The sequence below is a fragment of the Empidonax traillii genome, unplaced genomic scaffold (genome assembly GCF_003031625.1).
Source record: "Empidonax traillii isolate 1590-97213 ecotype Southwest subspecies unplaced genomic scaffold, ASM303162v1 scaffold475:size860808, whole genome shotgun sequence".
In the NCBI taxonomy this organism is placed as follows: Eukaryota; Metazoa; Chordata; class Aves; order Passeriformes; family Tyrannidae; genus Empidonax; species Empidonax traillii.
Genome location: NW_020955668.1, coordinates 439750 through 463488, shown reverse-complemented (window position 1 = coordinate 463488; position 23739 = coordinate 439750). Strand labels below are relative to the sequence as shown.

Genomic DNA, 23739 nt, shown 5'->3' with positions numbered 1-23739 from the left:
AATAATGCAATTAGTCCATCCTGTCATTGTTTCTTACTGGCTGTAAGCAGAGAAGTGATCAGGAAAAAATACATTCCCCAGTCCGTCCAGAAGGGATGTTCTTTTTCCCTGGAACTTCTTGGCTACGTTTGGGTACAGAAGAGCTGACTGCTTCTGCCTCGTGCCACTTGCCCTGTCTCAGGGGACCGTGGCCATGGAGCAGTGTCGCTCCGTGGGGCGTTTTGGCTCAGCCAAACAACACACACTTCCTTAAGCTCCATCTGGAAGGAGGATAAGCTTTCTCCAGAACAGGGGTTCCCACAGCAAAACTCGTGTCTAAAGTGAGGGGTCTGTGGCCATCCTTAAGAGAATCATCTCAGGATCCAGGTCTCCACAGAGTGACCTGGGAGTGAGAGAGAGCCCACAGCAGTCCTGTCACAGGCTGCCAGCTTCAGAGAGCCCTTCAGCAGCACATCCCCACCCAGCTGCTGCCTCCTCATGGCCCTGGGGGCAGCAGGAATCACTGGGGAATTCATGGAGGCACTCATGTTACTGGGCCTGCAATGAATTTGGTTGGATGGCCTTTCCTTTTGATTCCCAGACATTAAGCAATCTGTCACACACACAACTCTAGGAAGCTGCTTCTCAGAACAAACTGACATTTTCAGGAGAGGACCAAACAAATAAGTACAGTGATTTTAAAAGTGACTGATATGACAGCGACAAAGCAACTTTTTAGTGGTTTGTTGTTTTTTTAAAAATTGATTTAACTATGGAAGGTTTTTATTTAAAACATTGAGAGAATATCTCTGTTTCAGTATTTAAACCTCTAGCCAAAGATTATCTCAAATAGCAGCTCTGCAATGTTAACAGTGTCAACTGTCTGGCAGGTTTTAGTCTCTCCTCTAGGAATGATAATAGAAGATAATAATTCAGAGTGCAATTATTCTAACGCCTTTTCAGAACCCCATTTTCGGCATACTGATATTAGTATCAATTCCTTTCAATCTGTGCTGAGCCACTGAGCTAAGCATCTCAGCCCACTATCAATCTCTCAGCCTCAAGTATTATATACAATGAAATCCTTCTAGAGACATTAGTCAGTGTGTAGGGACAACATAACACATCCAAACATCTGCACTGGCTGTGGCTGTTCCCAGATGTTAGGGGAAAGAAGGAGCACTGAGGCACAATGGTGAAGCACCCAGCGTGTCAGTGCAGCCCTCGCTGAGGATTGCAGGGAAGGGCAACCCCAATTTCCTCAGCTGTAACTGGTACCTGAGCATTCAGGCTGGGGAACAGAGGGAACACAATGCAGTGCAAACTGGCTTTCAGATGGGCTCAAGAAAATAATACACCCTGATTTCACCTTGGCTCGATAAGCATCTGTGTTCAGCATTGACTCACTCACTTATAAATCTAGTATGAGCTTTTCTGCTACTTTATTCATATTTGAAAGCAGAATGTAATGGATTTGGATTTTCCTAAGTTAGAAAACATTAAAAAACAGAATCAGAGTTCTCACATTTATAAGAGTAACACTTAAACAGTGAATACTTAATACACAATGTGGCTGCATTTAATTTTTTAAAAAAATTGAACCCAAATGCAAAGTGAATCCAAATTGCCTTCTTTTTTTTTTTTTTTGAGGCACCCATCATACAAGAGAAAAGACTTATTTATCCATGCAGCTAATATTCAGATTACTGTTTTTGCTCATTTTTTTTTCTCTTAGATCTCCATTAATATACCTTGTACTTTAAACCTTTGCAAAAGCATAGGAAACCCTCAAACATAAACACTATTTTTATAAACAACAGTAACTCCAATTATCATCCTAAACACTAATAAGTGAGCATCTGTTTTTCTGGACTTGCAAATCATTGGTATCCTTTCTCCTTACCTGCTGCTTTTCTCATTCAGGAATCATAATCAGTGTTTAGGACTGTGGCAGCAAGTCCAATGCACAAACCACAAGTAACTGCCACCAGAGCTGTATGAAATCCAAGAGTTGTTCCAGCTTTTATAGTATAACAGTCGAAGGATTCAAGGGACTTGACCATATTGTTCCTGTCCCTTCTGCAAACTATCTCTTTCTGACAAGTTTGATACTGGTCCCATTTTATCACCTTCCTAGAGTTGGGGGGCTTTATTTTAGAGGGGTTCTTGGATTGGCAGGGGTGGAAAAGATAATACAGGTTATTCCACATGTCAAATGGCTTAAAAGTATGGATTATAATGGCCATGGGTGCAAGTTACACTTGCTATTTCAAAGGTTTAGTTTGACTCTTCAAATCTTTAGTTCTCCTGCACACCCAATGACAACAGGCAACACAAGGTTTTAGACTGCCATAGTCCTTAAAATTCTCAAAGTGTAATATTTGAAAAATTCAGGGAGAAAACAGTGTTCAATACTCTGGGCCACAAAATGAGTTTATATAGAAATTGTTTAGCTAAACTCTAAATAACAGCAGAGTGATTTTATTTAACTACTCATTACTTCTTTACTTCTATTAAAGCTTTAAGAAAAGGAATTTTAACATCCAGGATCATTATCAAAACTTGGATGCTCAGAGCTGTAGAAGCATCCTGAGTAAGGCATCATATTCCAGTGGTTTCACAAATGATTTGTGTAAAACTCATTTTGAGCTCAGACTTCATTGAGGCCAAAATCCCAGGGCCTGAACGAAGCCTCCTGAACTCAAAGCAAATTTCACAGCAGCCAGCTCTGCTTAATTCCACTTTGTCCAGGAGTGAAAATTTAATCTTCAGCCACTCTATATTATTATATTAATGCACCACAGCTCATTGACCAAAGGCCACGTATGACACTGGGAATAGTACTCTCAGCTTCCTTGACAAACCTTTCACTTCAAGCAGGCCCTGCACTGTGGCTGCATTACACTATCAGAAAAGGTGTCTCACTGAGAAACTGTCTGCAAAGTTGTTTTTAGGAGGAAATAAATCTTTAAGCTGCCCAAATGACCAAGGCACTCGGAACAAATAACCTTAGATCTGTACCTTGGGGGAGACACAAGGTCTCACTTTTAGCAGGCGCTTGACGTCAGACCAGAGAGGAAACACAAGACGAGCAAAGGTTACGTGCAAACTGTCCCCTGTGGCTTATGCAACAGCCAAACAACGACTGATCAGGATAGATGCACATAAAAAGAACTCACTGCAAATTACTTTTAATAAAGGCAAAACAAAACTGCTTATGAGTTGTAGGGTATGATGTGTGACAGACTGATCTGAACACCTTTTGTTTCGTGTCTCTAAAACAAGCATTCAGTAATTCACATTACATGAGTCATCTTTGGTAATACTGTACATTTGTGTCAATTGCTTGGTAAACATCAGTTCTGGATATTTAAACTGTAATTTGTTGTAACCACAAACTAACTGGAAAGTTGGAGGAGCACCCAACGTACGTGAGCTTGCAGAGGGAAGAGTTAGGACTAGTAATACTGAAATTACTTCACAGTTATGTAGAAAAAGTTACAATTCTTTGTCATAGAGCATTACACTATTTTGTCGTTCTACAGTTAAAGTGGGCTTATAGTCAGCATTATTATAAATTAACAGCAAAAGCTCCCAAAACAATTGTAGGGGGTAGGATTGAAAGCTAAGAACTTTGATTAAAGCATAATTTTCTAACTTTGTTTTCTAGCCCTAAATTATTAAAATACAGAAAACGTCATAATTATTTTAAAAAGATGCATCATTTAGAAAAAAAGTTTCATTCCTTACAATATAATTTAAAACTAACATAGAAGAAAACAGTGCTACATTACATACAGTCAAGAGCAGTCAGATGACATGATGCAGATACCACCTTATGTTGTGTCATAGGGCCCAGCCACAAGTTTTTCCTTGCTTTGATGTATATTCAATGATCACTGAACTTCGCCCACTTACCCTGATGTGGCCTGTCCACATGTACTGTGTTATCAATTAAGAGTTGGCATTTATTTACAATTTAAAAGCAGTACAGCTATCCTGCATCCTACAGCCATGCTCACTCCACTGCAGTACTGGAACGAGCACAACAGCTTGGATATCTCAGGGAATGCATCATTGTCCTGAAAGGCCTTTTTTTCGCTGTTTTTTCAGGAGGTGGGTCCTCGTTACTTTTCTCAGCCGCCTCAGCAGGCTCTGTCTGGAACTGTTCTATTTGAAACTCGAGATGTTTTTGAATGGCTATCCCGAGAACTTCTGGATCCACAGACGCCCCATACACTTCCCACGTCATTCCTTCATCATCCCACCTCACTTCACGTACAGGAGATTTGGGGGCCTCCAAGTCTTGCTCCAGGTTCACCTCTGGGAATACGTGTGGGTGACCTTCTGCTGCAGCTGCTGGGCTTGTAGCCACAGATTTGCATTCCATGGTCGGAAGAGTTTGTACCTCGGCATCTCTGCGCTCAAGAGGTGGTTTCACTCCTCTGGTTAAATCATTCATAGAGGTCATAGTCCACATATCCTTAGTTGTCACTACCATGTCAGCACCTTGCTGGCTGCTGAGGGCAACGCAGGCAGCCTTGGTTTCTGGAGGAGCTCTCTCCTGGTGAGCACAGTGCTGAGTGTGCTGCAGTTGTTCTCCAGGAACATTACAGCACTTCAGGACTCTTTTAGCATCCAGGCCCGATTCACTTACTGAAGACACCAGCTTAGGATAGGTCAGAATGTCTGAAGCAGAAAAGGAATGAAAATAGCCAGGTGCTACCGGTTCTCTTCCTGTCTCACTGACGGAGCACACCAACCGCGGAACAAGCTGTATGGACGGGATGGGCAGGGAGTGGCAGTAGGCAGGGATGGTGGCATCTGCCTTCAAGGCATCCTGCCTTATACTGCAGGGCCCTGCAGAGTTGTTATGAACTGCCATCACCATGGGGGAGTAGGCAGAGTTTGGAATATTACCATAAGTCAGACCACCATGAACAATCCCAGTGGCTTGATTGAACATTGTCCTGTTTGGGAAACCATTTCCAGGCATGTGGTGTCCTAGAACAGCAGCATGAAATGTTCCAGGATCTGTGTAAACAGTAGTGTTACGTGGAATAGTGCCACTGTCAAAGGTGTTTGTGGGTACTTGTTGGTCTTTAGGCAGCACTGGAAGATGAGTCACAAGGTTTTGATAGTGAGATGTATTTTCATTTGTTTCTGATCCAAACCTCTGTGTTGGGAAGGACATCCCAGCCCCTGGTGGACCACCATGCCTACAGCTAGAAGAGCTTAGGCTGGAGTGGGTGGCACTGGTTTCTATGTGAGTGACATAAGTCTGCTGTTTGCAGCTGCAGGTTAGGTCTGAGTGGCTTCTCTGAAGGGCAGTTCTTGATTCTTGCATTTCACACGGGCTTTTCTGGTGAGCACCACAGGCTGAAGAGACATTCTCAACGGTGCTGCTTTTCACACACATCCTAGCATCCCCCACTTCCCAGGATGCTGAGGGCTGTTCAATGATAACAAAATGATTTGTAGTCTTAGTTCTGCTCTCTGAACGGCCATTGGCTGACTGGTCACTTAGGGTATGGACCTCTGATCCAAGTCCCATCCTCCCAGACTGTGAGGAGGACCATCCAGAACTCTGCACGCTCCTTGCATCACCCTTGTTTTCCAGGGTATGGCAGATTGTGCTACTGTAGCTTTTCTTTAGCTCCTGTTTGCTGTTTAGCCTTTCCTCTAGACTTGATCGCCCAACACAGGTCAGATTTGAGGAGCTCTTGGACAGGGGGTGACTGTTGATGTTCAAGAGTCTGTGACAAGTAGAACTTAGCGAGTCCTGGTAGGAATGAGTGTGGAGCTGGTGGCTGTCAGCTGACATGGCAAAAAAGAGAGATCTGCAGGAAATGGTGGAGAAGAAAAAGAAGCAATTTAAGAAGGAAATAAATGTACCAGAAACTATAATCTCTACTGCCTTCTGCCTGGGCTTCTTGCTATTCACAGTTCCCAAATACCTTTAAAAAGCACAGTATTCTAGTGTATGTACACTCAAGCCAGTCAGTTTCCATTTTCAGTTTCCACAAAGGTTTGTTTTTTTTTTTTCCATTTCACAAAACACAAAGGGAAACAATTTTCTTGGTTTCTACCTTTTAACAAAAGCAATCCCAACATTACCAATTATCATCTCCCCTGAATTCACTGGAGCCATTTTTGGGACATGCAGAGATGTCATGTAACTCAAGCAAAGACAGAAGTATTTTCAAACCAGATAACTCTTTGCCACAGTGCTCATTAAGCCAGCAATGTTAACGGATTGTCAAAACAAAGAAATGTTCAGTTTTGAGTCTCTTGACGTTATAATTTCAGAACTTCTCCAGTCATTGCTGGAGCTTTCAAACATTAACAAAGCCATTAACCACTGAACAAGTTCCCTCTTTTCTTCATATTTCATTTCACAAGAAGATCACTATTTTAGTCAACTCTTTTCCCAGAGTCCACACAAGTGCACAGCAAAAACTGTTTTGGCTACCTGTGGCAGAGGAGATGTGACATAAAACCCAAAGAGATGAGCTCTCCCAGGCCAGTGTGGAGTCAGTGCCAGTGTTCCCAGAACAAGTAGTACTGGGCAGCACAGGGCACAGATACCCAGCTGGACTGTGACAGCTTAGAGGGCTTTCTAGCTTGTGCTCACCACTGTACCACAGGAGATAGCAGCAAAGAGGGATCCAGTGAAAGGCTGGAGGTGAAACTCCTCCAGGAACCACAGAGGCCCAAGGAGAGTCTGCATCTCAGCACAGACTCTGTTAAGGGTACATGGTTTGGGCTGGTTGGGCTGATCACCTTTGGGAATCCACAAGTTCATGCTGGCTGTGGAAGGTGCACACTCATTGCACCAAAAGCAGGGTAAAAACAAAAGAAGAAAATCTTTAACCAAAGGGTTGTGCTTCTCCTGTCCTTTTTTCAGTCAATTCTTGTTTCTGCTATTGGGTGTAGCATCCTATATATTGTTAATACTTACACTGCCACATCGAAGAAAAGTTGTGATTGAAGATTTTTAATCTAACCAGATTTAGTGATTCATTTTTGCTGATTCAACCAGATCTTCCACTAATTGACTATGCACATTCCCTTGGTGTCACAGAGGTGTTGCAATATTTGTATAACTAGGATATTTTAACATGCTCATGTATTTATATCCATGTACACGCATAGGTGTATTTCTTTTCTACAAGAACTCATTCTATTGAACAGGAAAATCTAGAGTATTTGTGCATTTCTTCCAGGTCAAGTGCTACTGGATATTTTGCTGTGCAGATGTATAGTGGAAGCCACAACTTGTCATTTAAAACAACTTTCCCCCAGATGTTCTCCATACACTCTGCCTCCCTAGCAGGCCTCCTACAGAAACCAGCACAACTGTGCACCGTATCACTAAAATAAAAATGAATGTGTGGAACAAAAAAGTTACATACCTGTGGTGAACAAAAGCATTCTGTAAATGTAACAAGAAAGTTTGCTCATTACACCAAGAACTTGGTGGCTGCAAGGGCTCGCATTTGACCCTCTCAGTGAGAAGTCTGTAATAAATGATCCTTCTAATGTGATATTTACAGGCTCAAAGAGTCATTTATCAACCAGCATAACTGATAAAGAGCACACCATTTGCTCCATCCACAAACCAAGAGCTCTACTGCTGATCCAGGCAGCTATCAGTGCTTGTAATTCCATTTTTACTGGTAACTTTGGCAGGCTAACAGGTTGCAATTTTCCCGTCACCTGAAACACAGTTGTGTTGCCTGTTTTCCATAATGAAATTAAATAGAGCATGACAACGTTGAAAAATAATAATATCGTTAAAAAATAATAATAATAATCACTTCCTTGGGAAGCTTCTAATTGCTGGCTGTGTAGCAGGGACTTTTGACTGGCAGCAATATGGTCTAGCAAAGGGCTTGCTCACATTCGGACTGTATGCAGAAAAAAGGCCGTTTCCCGTCCCTCATTCGTGCTTCACCTCCTCCAGCACGTCATCTGTCCTGCAGCCACTCACACACATGGGGATAGTCTGCCACACAGAGTTCAGAGGAGTCAATAGGATTAAACACCAGAGCATAGCTGTCTGCAAGGTGAAAACCTTACGTTTAATCTCTTTAACAGATAACACCTGCAAAGGCTCTCACACACACCGGGATGAAACAACAGTCACTAACGGGAACCCTCAGCCACAAATACTGAGACTCGGGAGAAGGGAAGGCTCCTGTTACAGATGATACACGGCTCTGTGAACTTTGAAGGGTTCTCTTACAAAGTTTACAAGGTTCAAATACGTAAATATACACAAAGACCAAGGCCTCTATTTGCTTTCTTTGTGTAGCATTGCTGCAGAAACCTCTCTAACTGAAAGAAGTGATGCAATTTGAAACGGATTCATCACCTCACACAAAACAGATTCAGACAAATGAAACAGTCCAAATATAGTGACATTACTGAAAACAACATCCAGTGTGATGCTGGCAAGGAAACCTCCAAGAGAACTCTGAAGAACTTTATTTTTGCCCCACTGCAGGTGAAATCAAGACCAAATGTGAGCCAATGCAACACATATTACACATCTACATCTACATGTATAACGTTATAACCAACAACTACCAGCAGCATTCGAACATCTCTGCTCAGATATACCGGTGTTCCAGGCTAGCAAAACTGTAACAATTATCCAATGATTTTTGGGCCTTGAAAACAATAGGAATGATTGACAGTTAACTAAAATAACATCTCACCTTCTCACTTGAGACTTTGTGACACAATTAAGGATGGAGAAAAAATTGGTAAAAAAAGAAACAAAGCCCCATTAAAGCACGATGAAACAGCTTCCTTGAGAATAATGCACTTTCCTGTCACGTTGAAATCTGAAGTTACTTTTCCCAGGCAGCCTGAACATTTCTCCTTTTATAGGCCAGCTAATGCTTTCCCCCTTCATTCCCTGCTCCTCTGCCCCATTTAGGAGATCTTAGACAACCAGAACATTGTGTCCACCTGGCAGAGGCAGGGCCCTGGGCCAGACTTGTGCACGTGGAGCTCTGCACGGAGAGTGACAGCTGCAGAACAGATCTGTGGTGGCCCTGGCCTTTCCTCACCTCTGCTGCAGCCAAACGTTGCCTCAGCATTTCACAGCAGCGTAAGTCAGCCTGCAGGTGTGCCACAAACACACCAGCTTGCTAATCCTGATAACTCTTTTTTTTGTTGTTGTTTTTGAAGAGGCTTAGCTCTCATTACATCAGTTCATCAATCCAACCACATCACTAACGTCAGCACAGGGAGGAAAAAAAAGACCGTCCCCCTTTGCAGAAACACAAACCCACACGTGGCACAAACCCAGAGCAAACCCGTACGTGCAGCACCCTTCTTCACAAGCCTTTGGAAGTGGCACGTAATCCCACACTTTACTTCCCAAAGCACCTTTCACACGTGCAGTGCTGGCACTGACTGCTCAGGGTGCACAGAAATTCTTCCATGTAGGTCCACAGCCCCCACAGAAGGGGCCCGACCCCGCACACCCACACGCTGAGGTGCAGCACGTCCCACGGGGGCCTGGGAGGCTCATCCAGCTGGTGACTCTGGAGAAGGAGCAGGAAGGAAGCAGAAGTGTCTGGATGGTCACACTGACGCACCTACCAGCAAGGGGCTGGGTCAGGCACCGAGAACTGTGTGACAAACTTTTTCAACAACAACAACAACAACAACAAAATCCAAGCCCAAAACACGGGACCTCTCTAATGTCACAGTCGTACAACACCACTGTATTCTGTGAACCAGCTAATTAGAAACGGATTAGCATGTGACACGTGGATAGAGACACAGATGACTTAGTGGGTACTTAGAGACCCAAACCAACTGGGTAGAGAAGATTGCTTTGCTTAACTTTGCTTCTTCAAAAGTAAATACACCATTTATAGGGAAGGAATTTCATTCAAAATACCTATTGTAGGTTCTGAGCTTGTCTGAAAGATTCTAATTTGGAAGCTCAAAGGAAATCCACACCTGACTAGACAAACAAGAAAGCAGTAACTTTGAGGCAGATACTCTGCTATGAATATATAGAAAATTGTTAGACAAGCAGAGAAAGGATTAGGATAGAAATGGAATTAACATCCACTATTTTTGGCTTAGCTTCAGATAGCTTATGAGAGGATCTAGGCTGCTTTCACTAATTCCACTGAACTACTTTAAAGCAACAAATGTGTATTTTGCTATGACTTATGATTAAAGTTGTGACCTATTTAATGCACCAGTAAATTTAGTCTCAAAATATTAAATACAATGTATGTTATCAATTGAAAGACATACACTGGTAAATTAATGATGATTCTAAAATTCTTCAGTATGTTTATGTTCCATGCCTGTCAATATATAAAGTAAGATTTCATGTAAAATAATAGCACCACATGTATTTCAGTATGATCATATTTAGCTTCTGTATTATGTATCCCTTAGTGATTGCTTTCCTCCCTGCATTGGCAGGCCTCAAAAGAGTGATATGAAAAATGAGACATCTGCAAAACAGATCACAGTTTTCATAAGGAGGATACTAACATGGGATACTGAAATGAGATGATGTGTTAATAACAAAAGAAATCCAGCCATTTCCTCCAACAAGCAAAGAGAGAAACTACAAAATGCCACAAAAGGAACTCAGCTGCTGGATCCTTTAAGGATGCTTGATTTTGAGAACTGTCTCAAGAAAAAAATCTACACTGCAACTTGGCGAGACACGTGACTTGACAAGAGTGACTATGCTCTTTCACAGAATCAGAATGGTTTGGTTTGGAAGGGACCTTAAAGATTACCTAGTTCCAACCCCCTGCCACGGCTGAGGTTCCACTCACTGCATCAGGTTGTTCAGGGCTCCACCCAACCTGGCCTTGAACGTTTCTAGGGATGGAGCATCCATAACTTCACTGGGCAACCTGTCCCAGTGCTTCATCACCTTCACAGTAAAGAATTTCTTCCTAAATCTAATTTAAATCTCCCATCCCTTGCAGAATACTTGCAGAATTTGGGAAGAGTAAGAGAAATTTAATGCTATTTACTAGAAACAGGCATGCAGTGCCAGAGACTTATTCCTCTTAGAGTTCCACAGTTTGTTTTTGCTTTATGTAAGTGTGGTGGTCAACCCACAAGTCAACCCACATGTCAACCACTCTTGTAACAGTGACTGCAGGCTGTTCCACCCATCTTTACTCTGCTGATCATACAACGGAAAAACCAAAAATTTCTTCGCAACATTTCATTTTATGCTTTCAAAACCAGCATCTGACTGCAAAATAAGTGATAAAATCAGAGCCAGTTTCAGAAGTGAGAGCAATAATATGCAAATGTGTAATTTGGAAAATCATTTGGCAATTTGATCCACACCGATATTTTTGGATGACAGCTGTAAATTTCGGGTCCTTGACCTGAATTTGCTCCTTTATTTGCATCATTCTGGCCTCACTGTGCATCAGTAACCTGTGCAATCATCAGCTTCACAAGGCAAACACAGAATTTCTGCAATAGCACTGAACTCCAAGACAAACACAGATATGTTTTATACAAGGAGAGTAGTGTGATTTTAATTAACTTAGAAGATTTACTTGAATAGAAGGCTGCTATATGTAGGTTCTTAACTCTGTTTAATCTTATTACAAACACCATGGTTATACATTTGAAAAGGCAAGAGTAGTTTACGGTTAAAATGACAGAACTTCAACTACAACGTAAGGGGCAGCTGTCACTTAGCCATGAACACTGCTGACACCTGCCTGGGACACAAGACACACACACAGGAACACCTAAATTTCTGCCTGAACAGCCAAATTACCTCAGGTATCAGAAGCAGTACAGCATATTTACACTGTGTTCTCTTCAGGCCTTGTATTTAAACAATGTCTGTTCCTTATTGGAACCTAAAACTGAACTAAGATACATGTTTACTGTGGTAAAATGACATAAAAAGGAACATCATCCAATATGACATTGATTTCTTTTAGAGCACTACTAATTTTGAAGAGACTTATAACCCCAAAACAAAAAAAATAAGAGCAAGGTTACGTCTAAAAATGTGTCCCTGCTTGCCCACATTGAGAATTACCAGTAATTTCCACAAGATAATAAAGATCTGTTTTGCACTTACAAAAAGATTGACATGCTAGTATGATGAGTTCTGATGGCCTCTCCCTTACTACTACTACTGAAAGAAACAGTTCATTAACAGTAATCACTAACATTTATGTTGGGTGGGGGGAGTCAAACCACTTGAAAGGCACTGGAGAAACAGGATTAGCCTTGGTAAAAAGCTTAGAGATTCAAGTGTCTGGGATTAGGGGTTCTGTTGTTGTTTTTAATTGCTATTTTATTTTGGTGAATTATAAGTGAAAGGAAGAAACAGAGGAGTTACAACAGGGTAAAAAGTATCACTCGTCACGGAACATAAAAGAATTTCTCCAAATTCTGTCAGTACAACTATTTCAATGCAACTAGATTAATAAAGACTTAGGTTGAGACCCCAATCACTTAACCTTTAATCCATCATCTTCCTGTAGGCTTTGCATTTTGGAATAGCATTATAAATGTACTATGACTTTTTCAGTCCAATCTGCTAATGTCCTTTTGTAAATATTTTAGGTCATCTTCAATATTTTCAAGGATCAGACAGATCCACAGGACTGACTGGTCTGGGCACCTACAAATGCCATCAGATGGACACAGCAGACAAGTGCACACTGAGGGGAATGGATGGGATCGTTTCTCAGTTCTGCACCACGAGAAGCACTGGTGACAACGGTTCATGTCACTGGGACCACAACTCACCTCTAGGAAGAGGAGTACATTTGACAGGCTAGAAAATCTGAGAGCAGAAGAGTTATGACCCTCAGTGCACAGCACTGCAAAGGCACACTGGACTGACCTCTCTCTGCATTGACTGGTAACAAGATGAGAAGGAAAGAGTCCCCTTTTCCCATCTCCGTATTGAGGAGTGAAGCAGAGACTTCTTCCCCCAAATGCTGAAGGGACCATGGGTAGCCTGGTTAACAGTGACCTCACGAGGGGATAACAATGAGTTGCCACATCAGAAAATGAATACATTCCAACATATTCCAATACATTCACCTCAGTACAGAAGGACAGGGCCACTGTGTCCACAGTTACCCCAACAGCGTAAGAAAAGCCATGCAAGAGGGAGAACATTCTCTTTTAAGAACCTGCAGGGACAGCCCACAGCCCTGGGACAGTCTGAGCCAGGAAAGCAGAGCTGAGAACTCTGAATTTTAAGAATAAGAAGAACTAAAGTGAGAGTGCCACTAGAGAGGAGCCTGATATGGATGAACCCAAGGAGACTATTTCAGTGACATCTTTAGCTGAACTCCCAGGCAGGACAATTCACATGGGGCTCTAAAAAAATCATTGGGAAACCAGAGAGAGATGCACTCTATCACAAGGGAAGCATGTGTTGGGATGTAGTCCTGACACCACCACATGATTACTGTGTAACTATGCATCCTCTTCACCACCTTTCTTTACTTAATCATCCGTCCCAGAAACAATTTCAAAAAATCTTGGATTTTGATCTTTTTTTAGAAGAATTTTACAAGCAAAACATTACTCCCACTCTGTGTGTGCACACAGATCTGCCTCAGCATTCAATTACCCTACAATATACCAAACAGAGCTAAAATATGAGATATTGTACAGTCATATTGGATGCTCACTGTTAGTGTTTGACAGCTCACTTCTTTTAAGCTCAGCTCTTCACTCAGAAGACTTAAAATGTTTTAATTACAACTGAAATATTCTGATATGCTCATGTAATCAGCTGTTTTCAGCAGCTGGGGCTTTAAAAAAATGAAATATTACGACAGCAGGCAACACTGACCTAGAATCATGCTTACAGTGAACAGTGCATGCCTACAGAAGTGGTATATTAATATAATTTCTGGTTTAAGCAGATCAGAATTAAGCAAAATGAAACTGTTAATTCAGCTGCCAGGTTTATGCTGTTAAGAATTGCTGGCTACTGATATCCACTGGTAGTACAGAAGTCCTGTGAGAAAAACATTTCACAATTTCTTTAGGAATTGATATTTAATGCAGAAAACGTGCGATGATCTTTGAAAATTTGGATGTATTTCAGAGCAACAGACCCTAGTGAACCTTTTCCTCTTCATAGCAGAGGATCAAATAGTATTCCATCAACACATACCAACTTGGAGGGGACAGGGTCAGTCTGGTATAGAAAGACTTGTGCTCCTTAAAGCTCCCTTTCTGCGTGTATTCCTCAATCCTGAGCAGACTGCTTCCCAAGCAAACCCACTCATCTGGAACTCTGCAAAGACACACAGCCATTGCTTGCTCAGCAAGCCTCTGCCTGCCAGACACCCAGGCATGCAAACTGTGTGAATCACAGCTGCCTGTGAAGGAGCATGAACTTAGAAATCATGCAGAAAACCAGCAGCTCATTTACAGCCTGCTTCCAACCTCAGAGCAAGGGAATACAGCTGGATATTAATGCAACCTTTACGAGAGGCTGGCAGTTTGCATGTCCAACAAACTCCACACAACCTGGCTAAGTGATTAGAATGTCTACTTGTAAATTCATGTGTTTTAGTGGAAAATGTTCAAATAATCATTTTTGCTATTTGCCTGAAAGCTTAATAGCAACAGTTAGTGGGAAGATGTGAACTTGGCCAAGACACCTTACCCTATGGATACCCTGGCTCTAACAGCAGGATTCAGCACGGTAGTTGGTTACCTTTGAATATGAGGGCAGTGAAATACTCTGCCCTGACACCTGAACACACATCTGACACCTAAAGCTGTCACAGAGCCTGATTGAATGGATGGACAGTCACTGTGTGTGTGCGCTCTGTGCTGGCTGAAAGGCGGTGGCCAAAAGCACAGAGCTGAGCCTCTGTCTAACGTGCCCAGCCTTTCCAAAAAGCTCACTCGCTTGGTCCAGTGTTGTGCCAACAGAGATAAAAGCTTTATAACTAGTTACTAGCTCAAATCTGCCTTAAAGATACTGCCTGGGTATAGCCTCAGGTACAGCGGCTTTTCATGTTCACATATCAACCTTAATTGAAGGACGGCGGTTCCTACAGCGGCATCAAACAGGAGTAATGGGGACATAAACAAAAGTAATAGTAATAGTAAAAACATCTCCATTAGGATCAAGGAAAACAGTATTTTAGACTGAAAGATGCCCCACCAAAACAACCAAAGGCGCTTCATTCTTCTTCGACAATGTAATAGTTGAGTCTCTTTCCTACCTGGAAAAAATTGACAACTCATCTAGCGAGACCCAGTAATTTACCTTCATTTCTTGTTCCCTTGTTTTTCCCTGTGATTGAACACTACACAAAGGGCCTCAAAAGCCCCTTCAATTCTTTATTTAAATGAGTGTTTGTGAACTATACACAAAACCCTGGAGAAAAGAGAGATTCAAAACGACAATCTATCTACATCCAGAAGCTGCTCTCAGCAGTAGGAGGGAGAAGATTGACTTTTACATCATAGAGAGACAGAAAACTGACTTCCAGGTTATAAATAACAATTGCTTGGTAATTAGAAAGAGGAAACAATTGCCTTCTAATTCTGTCTGTGCCCACTGACATACTGTATGACCTTGAGCAAGTCATTCCCTTTGTGACTCAGTTTACTCACTGTGACTCAGGGATTAGATTCACAAGCCCCTGATGAAGGTATTTAAAGGCTTAATTCATGATTGCAGAGCACTCTCAAACCCCAGAGTGAAAGATATTAAATATAAGACATTGAAAATAATGTATTGTGGCCCTTCTTTTGTAAGACTTGGTTTGAAAGAAATAAATAGAGCATCTCCAGAGGAAATTCTTGTGGTACTTGCAGAAAGCTCACCTTACCAGTAAAGTTGAGACACTAACCAAGCCTCAGAAGCACACCCCCACCTCCCCCAGCTTTCAAGCATCAAGTGAGGATGAGTTATCTTAAGGATTTCAAATACACAAACCCAGTATTACCAGAGTTTCTCAAATTAGGTGTTGTATGTATACACTCTCTATATAATTTGCACGCTAACAGGATGCATATTATATATGCGTGGTATAATAAATAGCAATATTTTATTATAAGCAGCTTCATTAATCCTTTATAAGCAAAGCTGTCACAACTCTAGACCATGTTGTCCTGCATTGCCACATTCACTTGCAAGCTTTTATTTACTATGATGAACTTCTCCTGAAAAAGAGATTCTCTCAGGAATTTAAGCCGTCAGTTCACACTGCAAGCTGTCTTTTGTATATCCTTAAGCTGGAGAAGAACTGGCAATCTCTATCCAAAGGGATAAGTGAGTACTGAAAAGGACTAAAAAGAGGACTATCTAATCGTATTTCATAGCACTGCTAAAAGCTGCCATTGTAGTATGAGCTGGCTTTGAAATCTATAAACAAAGAACATGGGAGGAACTAGGAAGAAGTTTTCATTTCAAATTTGATATTCTGTCATAAGAAAAAGTTATTATGTCAAAGTGCAATCTCTGCCTCTCAAAAAAGCAACTGCCCCAATTTCTGTGTGGTCTAATCAGTCCAATGTGGGAAACTATTATCTGTATTTTTCATAAAATGCCTGAAAGGGATGAAAGGGAGCATCTCTCTACTCTCTCAGGACTTCTCAGGAGAGAAGAAAAACATTGGAGCTCAGCTAGAGGAAAGCCCATGCTATCTAAGGTTTATTTACCACCAGAGACCTTGAGGAGAGAAAAACCAAGACATAGTAAAGTAGCAGATCAAAGTAGCAGACTCTACTTCCTTATTAAATATTTAATAATGTCAGGAACATAAAATTTTGAGGCATACATTTGGAACAACTCAAAAGCTGCAAGGCAATTCAGCTCCTGTCATCACTCAGATAGAGGAAGATCCTGAGGATAGCTAGAGGATAACTCTGTAAGCATCTGGTGTTAACAAGATACTGCTTATAATGAATAAAGTCCCTGTTACAAGAATTCTTTGCTTTTCAAACCTTGGTTTGGCCACATTCAAGGCTCAAGCAGACATAACCCTGAGAAATCTGATCTGATCTCATAGCTGTCTCTGCTTTGAGCAGGAGATGGGAATAGATGGGTTCCTAAGGTCCCTTCAAAAATGAGTGATACAATGATTTTTTTTATTGTTTTCATAATTTTGTGCTTTTATCTGTCCTTGCCAATGAGAAGTTTTCACGTAGCTTCTCATCCTGAGCCTCAAGAGAAGCTGAAATGTGCAGCCATTTTGCAATACTAAACCATCTTTTAATTGATTAGCGAAACCTGCACCTCTTACTGAAACAAGTTAAAAAAGGAATGACTTTGGAAAGTCACAGAAGTGATCCCTGTATTCCATAGGCCAGGGGATACATAGGAAGGAGGCAGTGACTCCCAAAGTTTTCCAATCCATTAGCACCTCTCATGTTACTAAAGCAACAAAAACACTCCACCTCTTCCACAGTTTAGAGGACATTGAGAACTAAATAATTTTAAAAGTCTAAAAAAAAATCCCAAAAAATGAAACAGGGCAGCTTTGTGCATTTATCATCTCTCCAATTTCCACGTCAGGTTTGCCCAGTTTGAGCTGAAAAGGAAGTTGGATCTTCCAATTCAGCTCTGATGAACTGGGTTCTCTCAGTTTTATGCACTGCTGACCACAGCAAAGCTCTGCAAGTCAAATGAAGGTCTTAAAACTGCTCAATCCCATTAACCTTCATTTGCACACTCAGGTGTGCCCTTGCTAAAGCTTAATTAGCAAATGGAGATGGAGAAATACTCCTGCTCCTTTCCGTGTTTTGTATTAAATCCACACTGCACAAGGGTTAAGCCATAATTCTGGAAGACGTAGAACTTTAAAGATGCACATGGGGACAGGCCAGTCTAAAGGTGATCTTTCTCATGATGGTTTTTTTTGTGCAGAATGATGCTTGGCTATAACTCACATGCTTAATGCTCACCCTCATCACCAGGCCAGCAAAGTCCTGGCTGATGTCAACTCCATTTAGCTGCCCTGACCCAATTCCCATGCTCTGAATATACACCTAAGCAGCAGTAGAGACATTTTTTTTTGTGGTTCCTGTTGCTACAGATAATTTCTCTGAGTGGAACTCTATTCTGAAAACTTTAACAGCTTTCCTAAATGGAAAAGATCAACTTCTTGCCCACTAAGGAATCAGAGGATACTCCTTAAGGGACAGCTCTTAAGACATATATGAACTAACAGCTGCATAGCTATAGATTGATTCAATAGTTATAAGGCATCCATAGGAAATATTGCATCACATTATCTTAACCATAGAATAGCTCGTGCAGTATTTTTCAGTTCACTACCTTCTCGTTGTATCCCTCGTGCAGATATTCCTGACCACTCTACTCCAACATTTATTTTCATTCTCCCCCTCATTTTGCTTTTACAGAAAAGATTTCTCTCACATCACTGAAACACCCCCTCATTCTCCCTCAATAAAAAAAAAAACAACCACCAAGACTATTCAGAGTTTAGATAAATCAGATCTCCCAGAATTTTAACAGCCCAGAGAGAAGCCTTTTCAACATATAATACAGCTTTATAGTTTATACCAGTTAAAAACCTCTTATTTCTGTGCAATGAAATGGCAAGAATTAACCAAAGGGCCCCATGGTGTGACTCATTGTTATGGGAAATGACAAAACCAACCAAACAAACCCCTCAAACACAAATTAAAAATGCCAATAAAAACCTAAAGAGTTCATGGCTGACAAGGACAGTAAAGTGTAACATCATTTGTGGCCTATGATTCCTGTTGCACTGCTGCTCTTGGGCCAGAATGGTTTGGGGCTACAAGCAATGAAATATCACAGACACCTGCCAAAGATACAAACCTTTGTTTCCTTTAGGAAGTAAGAGAATTGCCCAGTGACTTGAGGGTCACTTGAAACAGTGAAACTGCAGCATACAGTAACAAAAATAAGCTATATTTTTCCTAATTAACTGGAAAAAGTACTTATCCAAAAAACACCATTAACAGCTCTCTGTCTAGTCCTTAGTCTTTGAAAGCATCATTCCTAGGCTTCATTCTCCTGCAAATGGGATAACAGCTTGCAATATCCAAACACAAAGGACCAATGAAGTACACTCCATTCTCATTGAAAAACATTAACTCCAGGGGAAAGCAATGGACAATTCAGGCTCTTTATCCTCCAGAAGAGCTGCTGAGGAAGAAACAGGATTTTAGTGCTGTTCTGCTCAGAACTAACCCACCTGCACTCAGGTGTAACATTATCTCACTGTTACAGCAAACTTCTCTGCTCCTGGAGTGTTTTAATGCTACCTCCAATTTACCCTTTGTTATTACCCTTAACAGAAAGAAAACTGAACTGCAGAAACATAATGATTATCAAGAACAGCTTTCATTTATTTTACCCTCCCTCAGACACTTTGAATTTTTCAGGTGCAAAGTGAATACGCACAGTTTACTATGGCAGGAAAAATATGGATTTGACATGGCTATCTAATGGGAATTTATGACATCTGGCATCATAAACCAGCTCAGACACCACAAGACCATATGCAGTTTACTGCTCTTGTTTATGCAGTCTTAGATAACTGTCAGAGCAATTAAATTGCAATTGCAGCTTTCTCTAGAGTACAGTTAAGTTAAAAGGTCTGGATTGTAAAAATCAACAAAATCCTATAACTGGAGAAGTGTTTTACAGAGTAACTGAGTCACAACATGAAAACATAAAGTCCTCATCTAACCCACCCTCATTAATGAAACCTTCCCTAAACCTAATTCTTTTACACAGAGGCTCCATGCAGAGGTTTTTGAACTCGTATCTTACTACAATCTACATCCTGCAAGCATTCAGACATATGCTTGGCCCTAAACATACAAACAACTACCTGCAAGCTTTAATCCATGTCTTGGTGCAAGGAAATCACGGATCCTTTTGTACAAGACGATAACTTTGAAGCTTGAGTCAATGAAAGAGAGGTAGATTTTGATCTCTATGTAGTCCATCTTATTTATGCACAAGAACAACATCTTACAAAATATATTTTATCTTATGGCTGTCTTTCTAGTCACCTTTCACGCTTTGAGTTCTCTAAACAGAAATAACTGCTTGCTCCCCCCCTCCCTTTTAAACACCTTGCCCTGAAAACCAGAAGTGCATCAGCACAGATTTTTGCATTTAATCATAGGAAGTTGTAAACCACAACACACACACAAAACACCCTTCTACTAAGGATTCTGATTTGAAACATTTACTCTAGTGACAATAAAAAGCCAAACCAAATCAAATCTTTCACATTGGAAGAGACATGTTTTGGTTCAGGAGAAAAATTTTCTTTGCCATTCTAAATAGCAATTGATCATTTATCTAGGAAGGAAGAGAGTAAAACAAAGCTGATATGCAGAAAGCACTGAAATATTCCTCAGGTTTTCTCAAGTGTTGGATATTAACTTCTTAGGAATTAAAAAAAAAAGTGGTACAAATGGTATAAAAAAACAACGTAAATCATTCTCTGGCAGATTAGTACTAAAAGGCAATGATTTAAAATAGTACGATTTACTCTTTTCTCTTATTTTTAGTATCAAGACCCTAACATACACACAAAGGATAATCAAACAGCATCTTCATAAACTTGCAGATGTGCAGAGGAATAAGATGAACAACATTATGAGTGGTTTTCTCCCCCAAAGAAACAGTGACAAGAATATTCTAGAAACACTTACTAAAAGACAAACACACACACACATGTAAGACACCAGCACCAAAAAAACCCCACCTTCTGCAGAAATATATTAAATTCAATTAAAGCTCGGAGCCATAGCTCTCATCATTTTAGAAAAAACTACCATTTCCTGGGCTTTTCAGTCCAGCTATCACCCCCCTGCTGCCAACACAGCACTTACAGAAGCCTGGGTCTGTCTCTGTGCAGCTCCTCTCCCTTCCCCTCATCTGCTTTGTTACTCTCAAAGACCTGCTGGTAAAACAGGGAGGGCTCGGTGTCCTTACAGGAGACGAGAGAACGGGCAATACATGACTTCTGTGGTCCTTACCTTCCCCCTACTCAGAGACTGCACATCCAGCTTCCCTGTCCAAGTTACTTGGAGGGTATTTAAAAATAGATGCTCAGAAATCTGAGGAGAACAAAAGCCAAAAGAGTTCAGATTTCCTTTCCTTGATCCGCCTGATGCTGTTGACACCAAGGTGAGCATAGGATAAGGGGAAGGAGGCGGGATTGTTAGAGAGCATCAAAGGCAGGAGACTGAGAGATGGGGTTCCCTCTGCCTAGATGTGGCATCCCTCCCTGGCTCCCCCCTTGGCTGGAGAGGAAATAAAATGGAGCCTAGGAGGGAGGGAGAGAGATAATCCTGCTGCTTCATCTGATTAGAGAAACTGGGCCTGTGCAGAGCCGGCAATGCCGCCAGGGAAGCACAGGGAGGGGAGGCAAAAAGGGGCAGGAAGAGGAGGAGCAGAGGGGGAGGAATAAAATTAGAAGGGTTAAAGGAAAATTATAAAAGATATACAAAGGGACTGACTCCAGGGCCAAGGCATCCTGTATGCCCACAATTTCTACCTTCAAGTAAAGGCGAAATCACCAGTAGGAAACACCCACTGCTTCTGGTAATATGGAGCAATTGGAAAAAAAAACTAAATCAAACCCCAGGCCCAGAATACATCGGTCATGTAGGCATGGACTGGGAACGAGGATGTACCAATGGACTGAAAAGAGTGAGATTATTCGTGCTGAGCAGAGGGAAATGGAAAAAACCAGTATGCTACAGATAGTTTTCTAGTTTGTCATGCACAGGACACAATTTAGAACGCATTTTCCACTGCATGTCATTTTCCAGAACCTGTTTCCACTTACTAAAACAAATCTTAGTTGAACCAAAGCGACTTTTTAACAAAGCATGTGTCAGCACACACACCAGGGTGTTTGCAGCTGTGCCCTCAGCTGCCCTCCCACAAGCCTCCTGCCTCGGTTCCCAGTTGTGCTCTCCCTCCTTCCCTGCCTGGTGCAGGAATTTCTGGGCTCACAGCTGCCCACCTATGGCCACCTGCACCGCTAGTGCAGTGTGCTAGTGCAGCCCACAGGAGGCTGTGGTCAGTCTGGCCCTCCCTGCACACAAATGTGAAGGCAGTACCTTGTCCTCACACTCGGCCTGACACAGGGGCTCATTCCAGGGCACTGGCAGGGTCCCCAGGGTGCTGCTGTGGAGCACCCCCTGGCCCATCCTGCCCCAGCAGGAATATCCTGCCTCGACGACACAAGCACCCTCTAAGCTGAGAGGTGTGACCTGTGGTGCATCAGGGAATGTCACGGACAGATGCGACCAGAGGAGTCTTGTCCCCAGCCACGGTGGCCTGTTTTTGTAGAGAATCTCCTCCTTCTCTCACCTTTATGAAACGCTACGCTCAGTCCTTTCCCAAGCACCACTCCTTGTCTCTGCACTGCAAGCTGCTTTGATTTCTTTCTGGCCTATTCCCCTCCATTTAAAGCTTCACGCAAGGCAGGCTGGCTGGATCTCTAATGGGTTAAGGAGAAGGATGCCAAAATATCAGAAAATAATCCTTTCAAGTCCTCCTTCTTTCTGTTCAGGAAGGAGTTAATACCTTTACTGCAAACCACTTAGAGCAGTTCTCACTTTGTTCCCAAGTCTTCACCCAGTACCCCCCTATCAGGCCTAGCTCAGCTGAGAGAGGGGGATCAAGATCCCCTCTCTGATGCTTTTAGGAACGTAATATTGCTCCCTGAGTCTTCAGAACGGGCTGCAAAACCAGTAATTTCCTATGTGCTTCCAGGCTTTGTTCCTAGATGCACATCCCCACAGACTCACTGAGCAATTACTGCCTCGGGCTACAGGTCAGGGTTTCAGGGGTTCAGAGCCATGCAGGGGTCAGCAGCAGCTCTCTGGCTGCCACGTTTACTACAGCAACAAAGCACAGCAGGCACTACAAGTCAGCTGTTTGTGCTGACCTCGACATCCTTCCTGCCAGGCCGGAAACAGAAGTTCCTCGAACCTGTCCCTTCTGGCACATTCTTATCAGCATTCCTGGTGGCCCAGGATCATGCCGAAGCAAACCTCCCCACCCCGTGGCCTAGGACTGCAGTGGTGCTGCAGGGAGAGCACAGCTCTACAGCATTTGCTTCCTTTCTTATTCCAGCAAAAGACCTTTGGCTGGCATGATGAGACAGCCCTGGCACTTGCAGCTACTCCAGCATTGTTCCATGGGTGCCAGTGGCCAGCTGTGGAACAACTCAGTATGACCATCCACTCAAATTCATCTCCCAAACTTGTCTCAAGTTGCCCAAGTGATGTCCCAAGCACATATAAAAGGTACAATGTGAGAATAATAACTGCACTTAGCTTTTCCTCTAAACCCTCTACGGCAGGAATTTGCACAGCTCTCATACCTTGGTATGTCCATTAATGGTATGACTATTTTTCATTAAAAGCATCAAAATGTGCTTACTGAAAGGTACTGGTGACCAACTTTTACATCAGCGGGTTATCTACACATCTGGGCATCCATAATGATGCAACTGGCATACAGCTTTTTCTTTCTACATTGGACAAGAAAAGTTGTAAAAAGCACCTCAAATTGAAATTTTGAGAATTTAAAAAAGACAGTTAAATGAAACTGAGAAGTCAGTAGCCTACAGATCCACTAGGCTACATCCAGAAAATGCTGATGAACTTCTTTTGAGAAAAAGGAAAACCTAGTTTTTAAAAAGGATATTTGCAGAAGAGTTCTACCACTGTGGCTCAGCCTGACAAGCATTCATG

General features: G+C 42.0%; 1 protein-coding gene across 2 annotated transcripts; it reads right to left on the bottom strand.

Annotated features, from left to right (window-relative positions):
• Positions 1 to 1389: 1389 nt before the first annotated feature.
• On the bottom strand, positions 1390 to 20912 carry GPRIN2 (G protein regulated inducer of neurite outgrowth 2). 2 transcript variants are annotated; one of them, XM_027895949.1, is made up of 2 exons: positions 20857 to 20912; positions 1390 to 5819 (listed from the first exon to the last, which is right to left on the bottom strand). In XM_027895949.1, the coding sequence occupies exon 2, from the start codon at positions 5801 to 5803 to the stop codon at positions 3998 to 4000; it is 1806 nt and encodes a 601-aa protein (XP_027751750.1). In that variant the 5' UTR covers positions 5804 to 5819; positions 20857 to 20912; the 3' UTR covers positions 1390 to 3997. The 2 variants fall into 2 exon arrangements, with proteins under 2 accessions (XP_027751750.1, XP_027751749.1); XM_027895948.1 differs by lacking the exon at positions 20857 to 20912 and adding an exon at positions 8703 to 8828.
• Between the last annotated feature and the right edge of the window lie 2827 nt (positions 20913 to 23739).